The sequence below is a fragment of the Anolis carolinensis genome, chromosome 3 (assembly GCF_035594765.1).
Source record: "Anolis carolinensis isolate JA03-04 chromosome 3, rAnoCar3.1.pri, whole genome shotgun sequence".
NCBI lineage: Eukaryota > Metazoa > Chordata > Lepidosauria > Squamata > Dactyloidae > Anolis > Anolis carolinensis.
Window position 1 is genome coordinate 54,853,983 of NC_085843.1, and position 20,701 is coordinate 54,874,683.

Consider the following 20,701-nt stretch of genomic DNA (forward strand, 5'->3'; position numbering starts at 1 on the left):
TGAAGGGAAGGAAGTAGTCATCTTTAAGCTATGACCATAGTGTTCTGGTTCTGACCTGTAAATATTATGATACAGTCATACTGGGGAATTAACTTAATATCTGGAAATCCAGGGCAATGTTAGATTGCATATATAAATAAATGATTAAATTATACTGTGTTTTAGTATTTATCTCATATTGTTAAAATATTCTTAGATACTTGTGTATGTTTGTGCTCCTCTGTTTGCCAATTTTCTTTTAATCGAGCCTTTACTGTGAACAAATAACCTTTAAAATTTTGAGTGTGTGAGAGAAGAGGAACAAGAGAGGGATGATGTGTATCTGTCTCTGTATCCTCTTTGAGAAACTTTAGAACAGTTGTCCTGATTCTATACCAGTTTTGTCCAAGGCAGGAGGGAGGGAAGAGAAAATATGTGTTTTAGCTTGATGTTTACTTTGATTCCATATCACTTTGTCAATATAATGTGTGCTGATGATATACTTGTATTAACAGTAATAGTGATACTGACAGGAGGAGTAATAGTTATTTTTAGTCTTCAGGATAAATTGAGTTTAGGTGGACAGAACTCTGAAAATCTGGATTATTTTATGAACGTTGACTAATTTTTAAAAAATATGTCAGCTTCAATGTACTTAAAATCCCTCTGAAAATTCTTATAATCTGTTTTATTTCCCCAGTTTCTCTTCTTAAAAGCAGAGTCATTTCCCCACTCACTCTGCCCATCTTAAAAAATCAGAGCTTTGGCATCAATAAGAGCCTCACTGACCTTTGCATGGATGAAGGGTTGAATAGAACTTGCTAATCCTTGTACAAATATTCAGATCTTGCCAGAGATCATTCCTTTTGAAGTCTGTTTTGGAGTAATGCATTATTGGGTATGAGTAACTGCACGCTGTAGCAGACAGAGAATTTTCACTTCCTGGTCCTGTTGTGACAGTTTTCTTAGAAAAATTTGGAGAGCTATATATTTCATCTGAAATAATAAAATTTATTTTATGTAAAATGTTAACCCCATACCACTAGGAATATGCCTATTTAATTTTGGGATGGAGGGGAATATTTCCAGTCTCCAGATTGCTTGGATTTCAAGTCCCAGAAGGCTCAGTTAGCATGGTAAAGGCTTCTGGACATTGTTGTAGGAAATCTTTGGAAGGTCAAAGATTCACCATCCATCCTGTATATTGCACATTTCTGCACTATGTTTTGTTCAAATGGACAGCGAGCAGCTAAACTTTTTACCGGACTCTTGCGGGAAGGTACTTACCAGAAAAGGTCCCATGCTTCTGATTCTCTTCTGTATTTTGGTGAGGTTGGAAAAGAGGGATGGGGTTATATTGGGTTTAAGTGGGGTGCCTAAGTGATAAGTATTGATTTTGAGATCCTGTAGCTACCTCTTGATGTTTCAGTACAGTACTTTGAAAATCTTTATTAGCAGATTTAGAACATTATCCTTTCTTGCCTTTATTCCTTTTACATAACTTTGTGTCAAATGGAAAGTACATGGCTTATTACACCACCGAGGTTTAAAATGTTGTGGCATGTGAACTGTGATCTCTATTTCCTAAAGCATTAACTCTGTGGCATTATGCAAATGCACAGTGAAATAAATGCCCTTGTATAAAATATGTTTTGGTGTCTGCCTGGATATGCCCTCAGGAAAACACATTATGAGATACACTGTAGTGAAGATGATGTAACAGTATATTTTATTCTCTAGCTGGCCTGTTAACAGAAAATGGTTCATGTGTGTTTAAAATATAGGCTTCAGTTGCTGATGACAAGCAGAATCAGAGTCCTGATCATATGTGACTTTCATCATAGTTGTCAGAACATCAGCATGTGAAGCTGCGGGCTTTATTGACAGGCATGAATTATGCAACATATGTTTCACAGGATGGAGACAAATAATTGTTGTCATTGTCAAGTTTTTATTCGCAGAGTGAAGATACAGCTCAGTGGCAAAGCATATGCTATATTTGTTGAAGGTCATTGCGTTCTCTGCCATCTCTACTCCAAAGGATCGTGTGTAGAAGAGCTATGAGAGGAAAAACACTGCTTTCATGCCATAGTTTATAGGTGGAGGGGGGCAGGAATCAGGAACCAACAGAATAAATCAATAGTTCAGATAGGGACTGGCCCAAGCAAATGACAAGATGGTGCTTTCCATTGTTTCATCATGGGAGGTGGCATGGGATTTGAACAGGAGCTCCACATTGCTAATCTCTGGAACTGGAATTCACATTTAGGAGTGTAACCACTGTAACATAGTATTTACAACTCCAACCTAAAAGAACTCAAAGTAGGACACGGTGTTCAATGGTATGGAAACTTGCTGAGACATCTAGTAGACTCTCTATTTTTTTTACCCAGGGTGGGTTGTCAGTCAAGGCAGCCCAAATCGTTTTATTATCATACCTTAACTCCAGACCTACTAAAATGGGCCCAGATAATCTTTTTCTGTCAGTAATGTTTGCAATTGCTCAATTACTACATATTAAAGCACTTTGCTTCATAAGGGATAATAGTAATAGGGCAATAGGTTCTCACATACATCTGGGTCAGGAACAGTCTTTTTAGGGAAGGATGTACCATATAATCTGGGATAAACAGATAATCTGGAATCAGATCCTGGGAGATAGAGCAATATAGAAGGGGCCTTAGTCAATCCAAGGGCAAGGGGCAAACTTGCATTTGGTAGGAAAGATGATTCAAATATTTAGTCCATGGCATCAAATTGTACAAACTGAAACTGATCTTCAGGTCAGTTCACATAGGTTAACCAGATTCTGCGATCTGTAGCATCAGGGTGTGAGCAAACATGACTTTTTTCTCCCAAGTGTCTTACGAATTTACCATTGCAAGCAAGCGGGGGTTCTACTCGTAACCTCTTTGAGCCTTATCCCAGTAGAATGGGCAGTATTTCAAGGATAAGACAACAGATGGAGAGTCCTTGCTAATTTTCAGGCAGATCCAGTTGGGAATATGTTGTTGCTCAGTTAATGTTTAACACTGGAATCCCTCTTGTACTTTTCTGGTCTAAGGGTAGGCAAGGTTGGTCCAAGATCTGGGGATACTAATTTATTTCGGTATATGTTGCAACAGTTTCAGTTGCACAGTTTCAGTGGCTCATTGCACCAAGCCTCTAGTCCCCAAGACCTTGAATCGCTGCTACTGAACTAGATTGAGCAATGATCTGATTCGAGCCAAGGCAACTTCATGTTGTCTGCTGTTTATATGAGGGAGCAAGAAGCACTGAAGTAGGAAGAGGGGTGTCTTCATCTTATCTTAAGAGCCAGACCAATAGCTGGATGAGAACAAAGTGTAAAATGTAAGTGACATTCGGTACAAATGTGCTTTGGCCATACACGTGTGATGGCATAGTAAGATCGTTAACTATTTTTGTGAGATAGTCGTTTTCAGTGATAGTTCACCCAGCCTTTGCTTTGGCTTTTGCTGAAAAATATCACAGTGCAACTGTGTTGCAATAATGAGAGTTCCCAGCATATTTGATATTGCTTTTAGAGTGTAATCAAGTCACATTCAACTAGTCAACTAATGCAGGTTGAAACAGGGAGGCATGATATTAGTTGACCGCCTATTTCTAAGGGGAGGGAAACAGTGTTGAAACACTGTTGTAGAAAGAGAATAATGAAGACTGGATACTTTGTCATAATGAAAATCTGGGTCAAAACAGTGTGTTAGCATTTGAGAATCTTTTCTTGCAGTTTTGCAAGTGTGTGTGTAGGAATGGATTTATGATGGAGTGGGGATTACATGTTGTTTAAAGGATTTTGTTTGGAAGCTGAAAATGAATAGTGCCACTGCAGCCGAAACAGTTTCCCTTTTATGGAAAGTCTTGAGCTGTAAATAAGGACAGTGCTTGGTTAGCATTCTTAGGAAATGAGAAAACCTGCCAAAGCCAATTTGTAGCTCCTGAAGAAATCTGGACTTCTGTACAAGCCCAGTTATTCTGGCAGAAGAGATCTTGGCTCTCCTGATCAGACATGCTGCTTCAAGCACATTTGTGTTCATAAGAAGCAGCTGGTATATTTAATGAGGCTTTATGTTCTCCTACTATTTATACATACCGTAGGTATCCAGCAAAGCCCGCATTAAAGTTAAGGCATTGGGCATATATTATGTTAGCGCACATTTGGTTTGATATATAGTGCTCTAGATTTTAGCCATACATGCCCATGTAATTTTGGTTTTCCTTTTTTACCAGTTCAGATTGGTTGTAATTGCATTGAACTGGATATGTGCATTATGAGAAAGTTAAGTAATTTATCTGGCTGTGCTTTCTTCCTCCCCGTCTTTATAATTTCACTGTAGCATTAAGCACCAGGATGAACCAGGAATAACTGCATTTCTTAATATTCTATTTGTTGGACTTGGAATTTAAACACTTGAGAGAATGGAATGGTGAATGATTTCAGTTCTGTAATGAAAATTCTTGGCTTTCATGTGCAGTGGGCAGGGATAAACAATAATTTTGCTTGAATTGAGGATCCTAACAAAACTGCCCATTCATACCACCTAAGATTCATTGTGATACAAGAATTCCCTTGATTCAAAAATTCACATATTTCTGAGTCTTGTGATGTATTTTAGAGAAATAAAACACTTATGAACCCATTCAAATGACCAAAAAGAAATAAATCCAAAAGGAATTGACAAACATGCTTTAGTGAATGGAGAAAATGTGTACAATATGCAATCATTGGAAAAATTGTACACTGAAAAAATATGTCTGAGAAATCCATACAAATTTTCACATGGTAAGAAAAAGTCAGTGTAGGTTGTCTTTCAGAGGTTCAAAAAGAGAACCTACATGGTTTCAGACGCAATGACTTGAATGACGTTAGTAAAAGGTAAAGGTTTTCCCCTGACGTTAAGTCCAGTCATGACCGACTCTGGGGATTGGTGCTCATCTCCATTTCTAAGCTGAAGAGCCGACGTTGTCAGTAGACACCTCCAAGTTCATGTGGCCGGCATGACTGCATGGAGCGCTGTTAAAACAGCTTTAATGTCATGGGTCACAAAGCAAAACCCTGAATTTCTTCAAAATGGTTTTGATGCCTGGGTTAAATGATGGCACAAACGTGTATAAATTGATGGTGACTATGTTGAATGGTAGTTTTGCATAGAGTTCAGGCTATGATCTGTAGCAACTTATTTGTTATATGTTCAATCATAATGTTTTTATGACACAGGAGGCAAAACATTTTGACCTACCCTTGTACAATATATATTTATAAAATGTAAAGATGCCATTTCCAAGACAATATACACAAAGGATGGAACAAGAATGAAAGTAGAGTTCAGAGAAATACAACAAAACTGATTTTTCCCACATCCTTAGCTGCAGACAATAGAGACCTTTTCTATGGTGTGCTTTCATCCTTTATCATGTTTCTATGTTGTTGCATAAAAAATGCATGTTTATGGAAACATCCCCAAATTAAAACACTGCTTATAATTTATAGATTATAACACTTCCACGATTACAAACCCAAAATATTGTGTTTCATGTGAATGCAAGAGAAGAAAGAAAATGATTTCAGCTGGTATTTTCAGTGGAGTAGAAGAAAAAAAATTCATAATTCAAATAATGGCTTTATTGAACCTCAGTCTGTGCTTGCAAAAACCCCCACAATTTGAAAAACATTTTTAGCATACATATGAAATAAATGTTAAAAATGTAATAGGCATTTTATTTAAATATATTACAAAGGAAACAAACTCTTGGCTTTGAGCTTCTGCACAGATAGGGGTGATTGAATACTTATTTATTTATTTCGTGTCAAAAGCCTTGCATAACAAATACATTTTAAAATGATGAAGAAAAAAAAATAGAGGAAATCACAAACAACTAAATAGTTTTAGACCAGAAACGGGCAACAGCAACCGCATTGTCCGTAGCTTTAAACAACTCCTCCTCCAGCATGAGGCCTGCCTCATTGTGGGCAAGCATACATATGCGGAGTTGTTTGTTCTGCTCCACAGTCACACAAGGTGGAGGATTCCTCCAGGTAGTGCCACCTTGCCAAGTTGTCTTTAGATCTGCCCACTCCACTTCTGAGTCTGTTCAGGGACTTCCAAGTTGCCCATTCTTGGTTTGCCCCTGGAGGAAGACCCTCATGGGGGGCCATCCAGTTAGAATTGCCAGGTTTAGCTGCCCAGAGGGACACCCTTGCTGCTGCTGGAGGAACATCAAGAGGAGTGGTGGTTCTCATGAAGCCCTTCCTTGATTTGAGTCTACTGGGAGGAGGCAGATAGTCATGCAGTGAGTGGCTTTCACAATGTTCAGCCTTATTTCTCTCACCGTTAGCAGCAACTTCCCGTCGCACGTCAGGAGGGGCAATGCCAGCTAACTTATAGAGTTTATCAACAGGTGTAGGTTTAAGGCATCCTGTGATTATTCTGCATGTTTTGTTTAGTGCTATGTCCACTTGCTTTGCATGGGCAGACTTTTGCCAGACAGGACAGGCGTACTCAGCAGTTGAGAAAGACAAGGCCAGGGCTGATGTTCTTATTACTTGAATACTGAAGGGTAGAGTGTGCAAGCACCAAATGTTACCAAAATTGGTTCTATCAGTGTCTAGACAGACCACTTATTTCCCATTTTCCTGCTTTGGAAACAAGATAAACACTCATGAAACAAGGTAAACACAGTGGTAATTTGGGCTCTTTATATTTGATTAAGTTTTATGAACTGTAATTGTCTTTCATGACACATGAAAATGAAGATCAAGGAGATCGTATTTCTGGAAAGCATAAAAGAGTTTTTCAGATAATACTATGAAGAAAAGTAACCTACCAAAGACCACCCATTGAACAAGGATGTCTTGGGTATTTTCCCATTTCAACCCAACACACTCTTTCTCCTAATACACTGAAAAACTCCTTCCATTAGAAAATCAGGTCTTATCCTATATTGAATTTGTTAAATTCAGCAGTGTTATCTTTCTTTCCTTTTCTCCTCTCTACCCCAATCCTTCCTGATTCCTTTACTGTAACTGCATTTTTTAAAAGTTTGTTTTTTTCTTTTTCCCCAGCTTGTTGCCATGGGCGTATTGTGAAGGTGCCTGAGGGTCCCCTTGTACGAGTTGAAGGCACAGAGGTAGTGATTCCATGCAACGTTAGCCAATATGATGGACCCAGTGAGCAAAACTTTGACTGGGAGTTTTCTACAGACACTACTCAGAACTCTAACTTTGTACATGTTGTGAGTACTTGGGACCCATGGTTCACATCTACGAAATATCAAGATCGGGTTAATAGTATGGAGATCACACTGAGAAGAAATAGCAATGATGCTGTCGAACTTGTGATTGGCAACATCTATCCTTCTGACCAAGGGATGTACAGATGCACCACGCCTAGCACAGATGCTGTCGTCCAGGGAAATTACAATGCTGTAGTCGAAGTCAAAGGTACTTCTACAGGGTGAGGGGTATTTACAATTGGCATTGGGTCTTTGCATAATTTTGTAAACATTTTGTAGAATGCTTTGAACAGAAATAATCTTTCATGTGTATTTTCTTGTCTTTTCATGCAATCTAAAGTTTTAAAGTAAAAAGGATCTTTTTAAATTAATGTTTAGGCATTCATTATAGTAGGAAAACAGAAGAAGGCCTTCTTAGTAACTCCTGTTTTTAGAGTTTTCTACCAAGAGAGACCAGACATGATCCAGATAGTGTTATGATTTTTAATCTTTTGATAAAAGTAATTTTTAACTGGTGGATACTGTTTCTTTCTCTTTGACTGTGTTAACTGAATTGATTTTACATTTTATTAATAACTTAGAATGCAATCATTGTAGTGGGGAATGGTGAAGTGCAAATTTAATATACCAATTAAATATGTTGAATTTGGACCATTGTTCTCTTTTTATATATACTAGCAAATTGATTTCTAGCATAACTTTTACATTGCATTTAGCATTCATTTTAATGTATTTTAACTGTGAAATTTTTAGTACTGTTTGTGTTTAATTCTGTTTTAATGTTTGTATCTTTGTATATTTTAAATTGTATACCAATGTCAAACCGCTCTGCTACCTATGGAGAGATAAAGCGGGGTATAAATAAATATAACAACAGCTGCATCAACAACATTTTTGGTTCGATTCTCTTAGCAAGACTCATTTGAAGTAAATAGCAGTTTCCCTGTCTATTCATGGTCCAAATCTGACTAGTATTTGACTAGTTTCCCTAAACAGAACAGGGTTTTGGTTGGTTGTTGTCCAAGGAACCACATGAAAAATAGGGTATTCAGATGCATTTCAACATTCAGTCAACAATTGAATGTTGGAACTGTAACAGGAGTTGGAACAAGTCTTTTTGTGTGTGCGTGTGTGCATTTCAGTCCTTTTTACAGTGACTTATGTTCCCAAATACAATGAAGTGAAAATAGAAGTTTTTCTGCTCATAATTTTTCCTTGAAAGGGAATGTGAAACTTTCTAGTGTTGGAACAATTACTTGAGTTGGAATGAAGAAATGCTGTTTAAGAAGTGTCCTTGCTATTTTTTTCTGATATGAATTATTTGTTTTGGCTCAGTTTATTCATTAGTATGATAAGTTATCCCTTTCAAGAGAATCTATCACAATCTTGCTTTGGTTTCATCATCACTTTTTATGTAAAACTATTCATTATAATCTACATGCTTGATAACTTTCTCTTCTCTAACTAGTGATTGCAGACGGCTTAACTGTTAGTGGATCAAAAGCCCGTGCCACATCCACATTGAACTTATCGGAAGGAGATGCATTTCAGTTGCGCTGCTCAGCTTCCACCAATTCTTCAGAACACACCCATCTGTATGTGTCTTGGGAATTCAAGAATGGCCTTGCCTGGCAAGAAATCCTCTCCTTGACGCATGACGGCAAGTTCCAGTCTGGTCTGGAGTACAGTGAGCGCTATATCAGTGGGGATGTGCGCTTAGATGCCATGGCCAATGACATTTACCGTTTGTCTGTGTCCCAGGCTCTTCCAACAGATGAAGGTGCCTACAGGTGTCGAGTGAGTGAGTGGGTTAAAGGTGCAGATGGTTCATGGCAGAAGATCCAAGAGAAGACCGCTGATGTAGCAAATGTTGTGGTACAGCCAACAGGTGTGTATGCAAGACCATGGAAGTCTTGCCTGCAATGGTATCTGTGCTATAATAAGTTGGTGGGGAGGACTTAGCACACAGTGAAAACTGTGGTGGATGCTTCCTGTTGTAGTTTAGCAGAGTATAACATGCTAATAACATTTGTTTTCAACTTTCTGTGTTACATGTTGTTTGAAATTGCAATCTAAACTTATTAATGAATAGTAATGGAAAACACATAACAGACAGAACTGTCAGATACTGACATATTCTATGAAATACTGTATTGTTATTTTGGACATTACAATGACAGTGTTCTTATTTTAACTCTCACTTGTTGTTGGTCTAATATAAGTTCCGGCCATAGATTATGCTTTTTTCAGTAAACCATGAAGGATATTGGTGCAGAAGTCTTTCAAAATAACCTTCGATGTTCATTTCAGGATAATATGTGTGAGCATTCCACAGTAAGGAGCAAATTAAAAGTGGTTGGCCTTACTTCCAAGAGAACTGAAATCATATAATATCTCTGGCTCAGGTCATAAATATAAACTCTAGTCCGGCTAGAACTAGTTGTAGAGGAACTTACAAGTTAAAGGCTATTATATATTGGTTTGCAACTCAAATTGTAGGCTTCTGATACCCATACAAATCCAGTCAATCCCCACATTTACTTGGGTTAGGGGTGCAGGACTGCTAAAAAAGTGAAAAAATCGCCAATAAAAACACTAATTTTTGAATCAGAAAAGACATCTGTCTAGGGGCCTCATCACACTTGAGCATTTATCCACTTTAAATCCAGTTTCTGCCTCCTGCAGAATTCTGGAGTTTGTAGTTTGTTGAGGCCCAGGACCTGTCTAGTTGAGCTGTTTAAAGACCCCTCCCTAAAGTGAATTTAAAATGGATTTAAAGTGGATCAAAACTCTAGTGTGATGAAGCCTAGGAATCTCTAGGTCCACCAGCACAACTCTACAGAGTTGCAAGTGGCAACCCAGATCCCTTTCCCTTCATAGGCAGACACAATCCAAGAAGTCCAACGTCTGCTGAGATGTTCCTTTAGGAACCTCTAGGTCCTCCAGCACAACTCTGTGATCAACGTTTGACAGAGATTAGCCATAAGGTCACACCGTAGGACCTAGATATTTTTAGAGACCATACTAATCAAATCCAGAAATAACCACATCGATAAAAGCTGAACTTGCAAATGTGGATGGCCAAGTGTGTGTAGATTACTAAGTTATAAGCAGCCAGTAGATCCTGATTTTATAATCTATTTGTTTAAATAGGAGTTTGCAAGTGACTCTTGGTTTATTGCATTTTCCCTGCTCCAGCTTTAGGTGTATTCATTACCAGAAGCAATGTGACTGTAACAGAGAGAGAATCCCTGGACCTTACCTGCAACTTCACAACAGACAGAAGTGGCATTTTCCAAGCAGAAGTCACATGGTATTTCAGTAACTCACCTGAAGATACGCTGGCAGAGGCTCAGGTTTTGCTGAGCGCAGATCGTGATTCTGTAATTAGTGACTCGACCCTAATCAGTCTCAGCCATGTGGATCGAAGCTCTTACCACTTGCTAATACGTGATGTGAGCCTTGAAGATTCTGGCTATTACTTTTGCCAAGCAGCTCTTTGGGTGCCACAGCACAATGGTAGCTGGCACAAAGTAGCCGAGAGAACCTCTTTACCGGTCACTGTGGATGTCCTGGCAGTAGGTGAGTAGCTGGATGGCAGCATTTCTTCAGTTGATTAATCACTTTTCCTAAATTTTTTGGCACTGTAAAACAAAAGTGAAATAGAAAGTATCATATATTGGGGATGAATCTCCTTTCACCTAAAATGTGTGTGAGGAGAAAATTATGGCACATTATAGAATGATTAAGGCTAAAAATGATACATGCTAGGAGCTTGCCCACTTTTTCTTGTTGGAAGTATTCTCTGATCTGTGTTCTTGACTATCTCAGCCAACTTTGGCATATCTATGAATAATTCTGAAAGTGTCTTTTAGGGCCAGTCTGCCATTTCTGAGATGTTAATATTAAGCATAAATTCATCAGCCGTGGTAGAGAGAAACAAGTAAAAATAAGTTCTATCTTTGTGTCAAGATGGGGGCATTCAAAAATTATGTTCAAATTTGATTACAAGTTTGATTTTAGATTAAAAACTGATTCAAAAACTGCATTGTTCTCCTATAGAAGCTGGCCCATCTGCCTGTCATAAGGCCCTAACTTATTTAACACACTTCCCAACCCCAAACCAAGTCCCCTTATCTCAATGTTGGAGTCTTTAAAAAATTGGGAAAAGTGAAAGATTTCTGAAGGTCACCTGGTGGCTGTTTTAGACATTTACACAAATCTGTTGTATAGCATTGTAAAGAAGTGTGTGATTTTGTTTTGTTTGTAGATGACATGTTTATTTGATTTTGTTTAAACAGGTTTAGTTGGGTTTAAAATGGTAAGTATTGGAGCTGATAATGCCAGAGGGTGACCAGCTCAGCATTATGAGACAGGTTGTCATGACAACGGGGGCGGAGCCAACCGCCGTTTGAAGAAGAAAAGAGGGAATGTTTAAAAACCCAGTTTTAGTCTGTGATTTCTAGTCACAGGGAACAGACTGGTTCCAAGTTTAAGGAAACCAGGGAAGTTTGGGTCTTAGTCTGTGATTTTTAGTCACAGGGAACAGACTGGTTCCAAGTTAAGGAAACCAGGGAGGCAGACCTCTCATAGGCCAGACTAAGCAAGTTGGGTGACTTGTTTAGGGTTGTTTGTAGAGGCTGTGGAGAAGGGAAATTAATCCCAGTGGATCCAAGAGGATCAGTTTTAGTTAGTTTTGGAGAAAGAAGTATTTTGAAAGTTGGAACACCTCACATCTATTTGTAACTGTTATTCTAAGTGCCTTTAAGAAGTTATAGAAACCACTAAGCTCTGTACATGCAATAAACTTGTTTTGATTTTTAAATCCATCTAAGTCTCTGTCATAATCATATCCTAAGCTAAGCAACATCACCATCTGAAGTAAAATAAATAAAGAAAGCATAAAAAGAATAAGTATCCTCTGCCTGACATCTCCTCCATTGGTGGCAGCGAAGATAATTAAATATATAATAATATAATTAACATCATCATCAAGACATCTTTACAATTGGTGGTAACTGTGTGTGGTGGGAAATAAAAGATTCCCTCCCTGTCATACACCTTTACAAGCATGTACAGTGGACACTGCAGAAGATGCTTCAGCTGTACTTCATAAAAAGGAAAATAAGCCTGCTTAGCCTTGCAAATGGTGATTTGTTATCAGTAAATGTTTGATTTTATACCTGTATTATATATCTGAATACATAAACATTTCTTGGATGGAAAGGGTTCCCAAGTGGAAAGGTTTAAGAATCCCTGCTTTAACAGTCTACCTTAGTGGATAATCTATAGATTTCTCTGTAGCAATCTATTTTCCTTACCACTGGACAACTGAATCATTATGCTAAAACTGTTTATGAATTTAATTAAATTTGCCCCAATATGCTTTGCAATTAGTGTTCTTTTTAAAGCCAGAAACTATCCACAATATTTATTTAGTTCTTAAATATTATGATTGTTCTTAAATGGTCCAAGGAAAGGAAGAAGGTGGTAAGAGGAAGAGGGAGGCTCACTTGCTAGATATGTAAAGCAAGTTTATTTTATGGCATAAATTGTCTTGAATATATCAGTAAAAATAAGGTGGTGATGCCACTTAGTAGGACCTCTTTCAAGAAGCTGAATGGCCCATCTAAATACTTTCTGGTGTTTTGATTTACTGCTATTTTGGGTTTATGGGATGATAATCAAGATATGGCAAGTAGTGTTTCCCTTAGTGTGCTTCTAATACTGGAATTAAGTCTGCCCAGTTTTCTTGGGCAAGCCAGTTTTTCTCTGGAGATTACTGTCAGATACCCAGAAGCGCAAAACAGTATCTGTAATGTGGAAAAAGGAATGGGATGAACCACAGGTTTGTCTAGACAAAAATAATTATATTTCCATTGTTCTTTTCATAGTATGTTGCTATGACTGTGTTTTCATAACGTGCTGTTTCCCTAGCTGAACTCTTAAGCTACTGAGATCCTGCTTTTCATGCAAATATTCTGAGAAATGAACATCCAGGCAGGAGAGATACAGAAAAGTGAAACCCAAGCAGAAATTTCTAAAGAACCATGTTGTTCTGTAGTGTTTGCCTTAACGTGTCAGCATCTCTTAGAGAATAATTAGAAAAATCAAGTTTCTGGCTTTTGACTTTGCAATTAGGAGCCAGATGATTCTTGACAGCCTTTCAAAAAGTGGAAGCAAGCATTTCTACTTACAGTGTGCTGAAATTAAAGTACTGTTGTGTACATGTTTCTGACGCATAAACAGAAGCCAGACCTATGGTGACCCCTGCTTTGGCAAAGTCAAAGTGCCTAGAAATGTCATCAGGACTCAGGGGTCCCATACAGAGAGGATGTCTCTCTCTGTGTGTGTTTAAAACCTTGTGGGGAAGTGATTGGCAGACAGGAGCAACCCTTTCTTTCTTCACTGGCTAAACTGCTGCCTTCCAGCATTCGCAGAAAAATAGCTTTGATGGTAGTAGGCTGATCAGGACTGCATTGCAAGCCGTTTTAAATTAAGACATTTCTTAAAATCTTGAATAGCAGCACACTGAAGCGGACAGAAACTACTGGGAGAGAGAAGTAGTACAGGGGTGGACAAATTCTAAATTTTAGGATGTGGAGGAGAAATCAAAAGATGGAATTGAGTTGATCATAATTGTGTGTGTGTGTGTGTGTGCTTGTCTATACACACAGAAACATATACATGTGAATAATGTTTCACAGTTTTCTTAAGGTAACATCCAAGGTAGCTTTCAACCAATTTAAAACAAAATACACATTGAATATTCCCTATTGAAAATTCCTAGAACCAGATTTGTTTTGGATTCTTTAAAAAAAATCTGTATCTGTATATACATTCCTAACATACATCCTAAATTTTAGGATGTGTCCCAAGGCTAAGCACAATGGGTTAAATCCTGAACTGCTGACTTGAAGGTTGGCAGTTCGAATCTGCAAGACAGGGTGAGTTCCTGTCTGTCAGCCTAGCTCATGCGGGGACATGAGAGAAGCTCCCTGCAGGATGGTAACATATCCGGGCATCCCTTGGGCAACGTTTTTGAAGATGGCTGATTCTCTCACATCAGAAGTGAACTTGCCTCAATTTGCTTCTGACATCATACACACACACACACACACACACACACACACATATATATACACATACATACATACATACATACATACCTTATACACATAATCTGAAGGTAAATTTATAAACAATATTTGAATAATTTTGTGAAAGATACAAGGTTTGTGTACATTGAACCATCAGGAAGAAAAAGTATCCTTATCTCAGCCACCCATGTGGACAATTTTGGATTTTGAAGGATTTTGGAATTTCAGATGAGGGATAATCCCCTTGTACGGCCAGAAAAACGGGTAGTACCAAAGTTTAAAACAATAAAATGAACAATCATATTAAAACAATCACTGACTTAAAGTAGTACAAAATCATTTCAGAACACAACCATAGAAACAATAACCACATCACACCCTACCATTAAAAGACTACAAACTAAAAGTTTAAGTAAAAGTCTTTTGGAGGAGAAAGAGCAGAGATGGGGGTGCATTCTTTCCTTTTGTGGGAAGGCGTTCTTGGGTGCAGTCACTGAGAAGGCTCTCTTTGATGGGAGTTGGACCAAGGAAGAGCCTTCCACAGAGGATCTTAAATCTCAACCATGTTCATACATAGAGCTGTTTTACTGTATAAACAGATATGATAAGCCTTGATCATTTTTAATACACTGAATCGCTAGATTCCTAAATGCTGAAGTTACTAATCAGCACAAAATAAAATATTAGCTTGGCAGAAGAGGAACCGGGACCTTTGGCTCTTTTCCAGTCCTTCATCACATTTCTGTGTGTAGGGATCAGGGGAGCAGCAGAGCTTCCCCTCATCTAGCAGACTTTGATAAGAGTCAGTGTAGTGTATTGGTTTGAGCAGTGGATGGAAGGTAGAAAGATGCTCTATTCCTTCCTTCCCCTCCAGCTCACTTATTCACCTCTGTATAATTTTATGTTAGCCAGGTGAGTGCATAAATACAAATTTGACTTAGAAGGTTGAAGTATTCCTTTTTCAAGTATTATATGGTAGTACCTCTGCCTCCAAAAACTGTTTGAGTATATATCTCTTCTGGATTTAAAATATTCCATGGGAAATTTAGTAGGAACCTTTTCCCCTTTATCTGTTCCCAATTAGTAATTATTTGGGTGCAGGTATAGAGGGAAGATAAAAGTATTCTTTAGTTGAACTTATGTTGCCTGAGGGTGGGTGAAGGGTTCTCATCATCTGAGGTACATAAACGGCATCCAGATTCATCACCAGCCTCCTCCTACTTGATTGAAGTTTGAGAGCTTGGCAGGGTATTAAGTCATTGAACTGTCAGCAAGGCTGTTCTTTGACAGCTGACAGAGTGCAGGAATGGGGTTTATCCAGCAAGCCTTTTATTCCTTCCTTCTAAATCCTCTGTCTGGAGTCAGCGTAAAGAGCCTAGGTGGAGCACGAGTGTCAAAACCAAAGCTTTCTGTAGCAATCCACCACTGTGGGTCACCCCAGTGGTTAAGCGAAACACCATTTCTCTTCATTTCTTATCAGAGCAGGAAAACTTCATTCACTGTTGAAATTATCTGCTTCTGTAAACTCTGCGTGGGTGCATCCAGTAACCCCAGAAACTGTGATTTATAACATTTCTAGTTATTGTTTACCCTTCCCGCTTTTCTGGAATGTTGACATGGCTCCTAAGAACAGGTAGAGGGGTCCTTCACACACACATACATCATAGCATCAGAGTCGGAAGAGACCACAAGGACTATTCAGCCTAACCCCCTGCCATGCAGATAAATATAATCAAAACACTCCTGATAGATGGCCATCCAGCCTCTGCTTATAAACCTCCAGAGAATGAGACTTCACTATGCTCCAAGGCAGCATATTCCACAGCCGAACAGCTCTTACAGTCAGGACGTTCATGGTAATGTTTAGGTAGAGTTTCTTTTTCTGCGATTTGAAGCTATTGCTCCGTTTTCTAGTTTTCAGAGCAACAGAAAACAAGTTTGCCTCTTTCCCAGTGTAACATCTTTTCAAATATTTAAACGTTGCTATTACAGTAGAGTCTCATTTATCCAAGCCTCGCTTATCCAAGCCTCTGGATAATCCAAGCCATTTTTGTAGTCAATGTTTTCAATATATCATGATATTTTGGTGCTAAAGTCATAAATACAGTAATTACTAGGCTTGTCCGATCGATGGAAAAAATGTTTCAATTCTCGTTTCTAAAGTAGGGGTTGCCGGCGCTTTGATATAGAAAGTATTTCCGAATTTTTCACCCAAAAATTTCGTATATTTCGGATATTGTAATGATTCTTAATGTTTCTAAAATGGCGGACGCGCGTGCGCAATCACAAAAAAAAAAGGAAACTGGGGGGGGGGACGTTTACAGGGCTCTCCCGCCCTCATTTCTTGAGCTATCCTCATCAAATTTGGTACAGTGGGAGATCACATTCAACACTCTTTGCTCAACAAATTGCAGAAAGTTTCCTGTCTCCTATGATTTTTGGTGAATTTTCATAACTTTTTATAATACACTATTTTTCAATATTTGAAGAAACCTGTTCCTGGTTTGAAAGTCTTATTTCCTGTTCAATTGGGTTCTTATTACTGTGAAAGTCCCTCTTCTACTTGTGTAGACTTTGGATTAGAAACGCAGCACACGCCAAGCAATGCCTTGACAGGAGTGCCACTGTCCTTTGAAAACTATAAATTGCCTTTGAACTTTTTGATCTGTGGTGCCACTGGCTGACCTTGTGATTGCCAAAATGAAACTCTGGCCGAGGACTTTGGATTAGAAACGCAGCACACGCCAAGCAATGCCTTGACAGGATTGGCAATGTCCTTTGGAAACTATTTCTTCCAATGTACCCTTTTAGGTTTGAAAACAATGTGTGTCTTTGTGATTGATGCAATAACACTCAGCCCGGGGGCTTGGGATTACAAACGGAGCGTGAGGGAAGCAATGCCCTTGCAGGAAAGCACACGTCCTTTGGAAACTCTAACTTCCAATGTCCTCCCCTTTTAGGATTGCTAAGAAGGGCTGATCTAGTGATTGCTAAATTCAAACAAAAAAGGCAGAGGTCTTTAGAAATGGAGCATCAGGAAAGCAATGCCTTGGCGCCCACGTCCTTTTAAAAATAAAAATTGCCTAAAGCCACAGCAAGGACTCTGCCAGATCCCACAAGCCCCAAGCCAATTTCCCAAAAAAAAAAAACCACACACAATATCCAGTCAGCAACAACAGCCAGCCCTTAACAGACCCAACCCCCAGAACACTTAGCCCTCTCTCCCCTCAATGCAGGCGGCTTGATTCCCAGTGCAGCACGAACCACCCTCTCTGCTCAGTAACCCAGCCCCGAATGGCTTGCCTGGGTTGGGGAGGGGTTTTTTATAGAGATCATACAGGTGGACGCAGAGGATGCTAGCCCCCACCTTTTCCAGCCATCGTGGAAGTCTCTGATTGACCAGGGAGCGGCGGCCATTTTAGACTGCGCTAGGCTCCCATTCAAGTTAGGTTGCAGAAACAAAAAAAAATTAAAAAAATATTTTTAAAAAATATTTTAAAAAAAATTTTGGAGGAAAAAAATTAACGAAACATTAAGACACAATTAGAGAATGGGCCAACGATGCTTCGAATTACATTGCCAGTTGCGCCCAGGGACAACGTTTCAATACTCGGTTCAAAAAGCGAGAACATTCCGAAACAATTCCGAAATAAGAATCATAACGAATTTTTGGACAACCCTAGTAATTACAACATAACATTACTGCGCATTGAACTACTTTTTCTGTCAAATGTGTTGTATAACATGATGTTTTGGTGCTTAATTTGTAAAATCATAACCTAATTTGATGTTTAATAGGCTTTTCCTTAATCCCTCCTTATTATCCAAGATATTCGCTTGTCCAAGCTTCTGCTGGCCCGTATAGCTTGGATAAGTGAGACTCTACTGTATGTTCTCTCTCAGCCTTCTCTAAGCTACATACCCAGCTCCCTTAACCAGTGGTTCTCAACCTGTGGATTCCCAGGTGTTTTGGCCTACAACTCCCAGAAATCCCAGCCAGTTTGCCAGCTATTAGGATTTCTGGGAGTTGAAGGCCAAATCATCTGGGAACCCACAGGTTGAGAACCACTGCCCTAAGCCTTTCCTCATAGGGCTTGGATTTCACATCATTTTGATTGCCTTTTTCTGGACACGTTCCAGTTTGTCAATATCCTTCTTGAATTGTGGTGCCCAGAACTGTATCTACTTAAATTCATTAAAAAATACTGGGGTGTTAACTATATTAGCTTGTCGATTTGAAATATATCTTCAGTTCTTCTGAGACATGTTCAGTATTTTGAACAAGTGTAACTGGGCTGCTCTTACAGTTGTTTACTCTGTTGGCAGTTTCTGCTAATGTGTTACTGAAAATGGATGGTAAATTCAAATAGTGAAACAGTGCATACAAACCTAACAGTCTGGGCATGTTCTTTTGAGATTTTGATCTCATACCATTGTAATCAACTGTTTCCTGAAAGGTAGATTTAGCAATGTCAAGTGCAGTATTCTGTGACAGGAATGTTCTGTGTATTATGAAATCGCTCAAAGAAAAGCACCATTCTGGATGATGAAATTCTGGCTAGAGAATTTGCCTTTGGTTTAACTTTAAGCATTAGTAGATAATGCTATGGAAATAGTGAGGTCCATTGTTGTTTGGTAAAGACAGAGATAGTGTTGCAGTTTTAAAATGAGAAAGATTGAGTGAGAGATGTGGAAATTTGATCTGTATTCTAGATTGCCATTTCTTTCATGCTTTTAACTGGCTTACTTTCTGCTTTTCCAAATCCTATACAGAACCAAATTATAATGTGTTCCTAAGTGCTTCTAAAACACCCAAGTTTGCTGAAGATCCCACTGAACTGGAGTGTAGAATCACAGAGGCACAGAATACTGAAGCAAACATACGTTTCACTGTATCCTGGTACTACAGATTACCCTTGCGCAGTGACGAAGTCGTAAAAGATCTACTTCTTGCCACCATGGATGCAGACTGGACCCTGGTAGTTGGAGACAGAAGCAAACAACGGGCTCAGAATGGGGAAATTATTTTCTCTAAGCCGACTGTGGACACTTTTCGTTTACGAATTCAGTGGACCTCTGAAGCAGACAGGGGAGATTACTACTGTGTGATTTCATCATGGAGTAGACAGCGCAATAACAGCTGGATAAAGATCAAGGATGTGGCTTCCATGCCTGTGAGCATTTTATGGTCTACGCAAGGTAGGAATTTTGAACTGCTTCACTGTGGTGCAACTTGTTGGTGATTCAGTGACTTGCCTTAATAGACGCTCATGGGTGGAACAATTTTAAAGGGTCTCAGTAGATATATATGCATCTGCCCTAGGCATCTTTGGAAAGAAGAAATAGAAGTAGCTAATGATGAAAATAAATGTTGCAGCACAATTCAGGCATATGCAGTAAGAGCAATAGAAGGGACAATACTAAGTTGATGAGGCTACATGGATCAGAAATAATTTATGGGAACATAGACGTCATGACAGGACCTAACCCTGGTGGAAACCCAAGATGAAACAATACTCTTGGAGAAACTGTAAGCAGTTTTCAAGGCACTGTCTTTGATCAGAGATAAGGGAGACTTTGTTGGGAGGGGTGAGGTCATGGAATTCTCCAGAGGGTTCATCTTAATTGAGAAAGGGTGAGGTATGGGACTTTCGAAAAGCCTGTGCTTTGTGGGTGGCCTTTTTGAGGAATGGGGTGTCAAATTGGGATTATGGTCTAATCGGGATTGCCTGCACAGAGTAATCCCATTTCCTACAGAAGAAGTATGTGTGGCTGAGACTTCTCTCAGACACAGCCTATATATCAATTAAGGTTTGTGAATATTTAACAGTCTAGTACTTTTAAAAATTAAATTATAGTTTGTTACTGGAGTTATGGGGGATGGTAGAAACTTTGGTAATCTAATTCTATCCGCTAAGGGATATGAAATATAATTCATTTGGATCCTTTTAACTTACATAAAGATGTTCTTGACTAGTCTGTCTAGTACACAAACTGAAATGTAGAAAGTAGACTTTGCGAGAACTAGGTCTCTATTCCTTGTAACCCTTGTGGCCATTGTATTTCATGTGCTCTAGTGTTGGGATACCTCCAAGTCTGGGTTATGAGAAATGATAGAACTGAAGCAAATATTTCTTAATCTGCACCCTTAGAGTTCTATTCCTACTCAGTGGTTGCCATGAACAAGTTATTGTGTATGAATCATAGTTTACTTATTGTTACAGTTTGTTATAGATTTACCAAATAGAGCAATTGTCAATGTAAAAAATAAAAACAAAAGACGTGCGGAAAAGCCCCAGACACTTAGGAATTTGCTGTTTTTCTGTGCTTTGATATTATGAATGAGAGACATTCTAGAAGTCCTCCTCTTA

General features: G+C 38.8%; 1 protein-coding gene across 2 annotated transcripts in view; it reads left to right on the forward strand.

The window, feature by feature from the left end:
• Positions 1–20,701, forward strand: part of ptgfrn (prostaglandin F2 receptor inhibitor) — a 120,753-nt gene that overhangs the window by 32,237 nt on the left and 67,815 nt on the right. For both annotated transcript variants that reach the window (XM_062974948.1, XM_062974947.1), the window contains exons 2-5: positions 7,061–7,438; positions 8,699–9,118; positions 10,429–10,812; positions 19,104–19,529. In XM_062974948.1, coding sequence (XP_062831018.1) covers positions 7,061–7,438; positions 8,699–9,118; positions 10,429–10,812; positions 19,104–19,529 — 1,608 coding nt within the window. The remainder of the gene's footprint in view (positions 1–7,060; positions 7,439–8,698; positions 9,119–10,428; positions 10,813–19,103; positions 19,530–20,701) is intronic.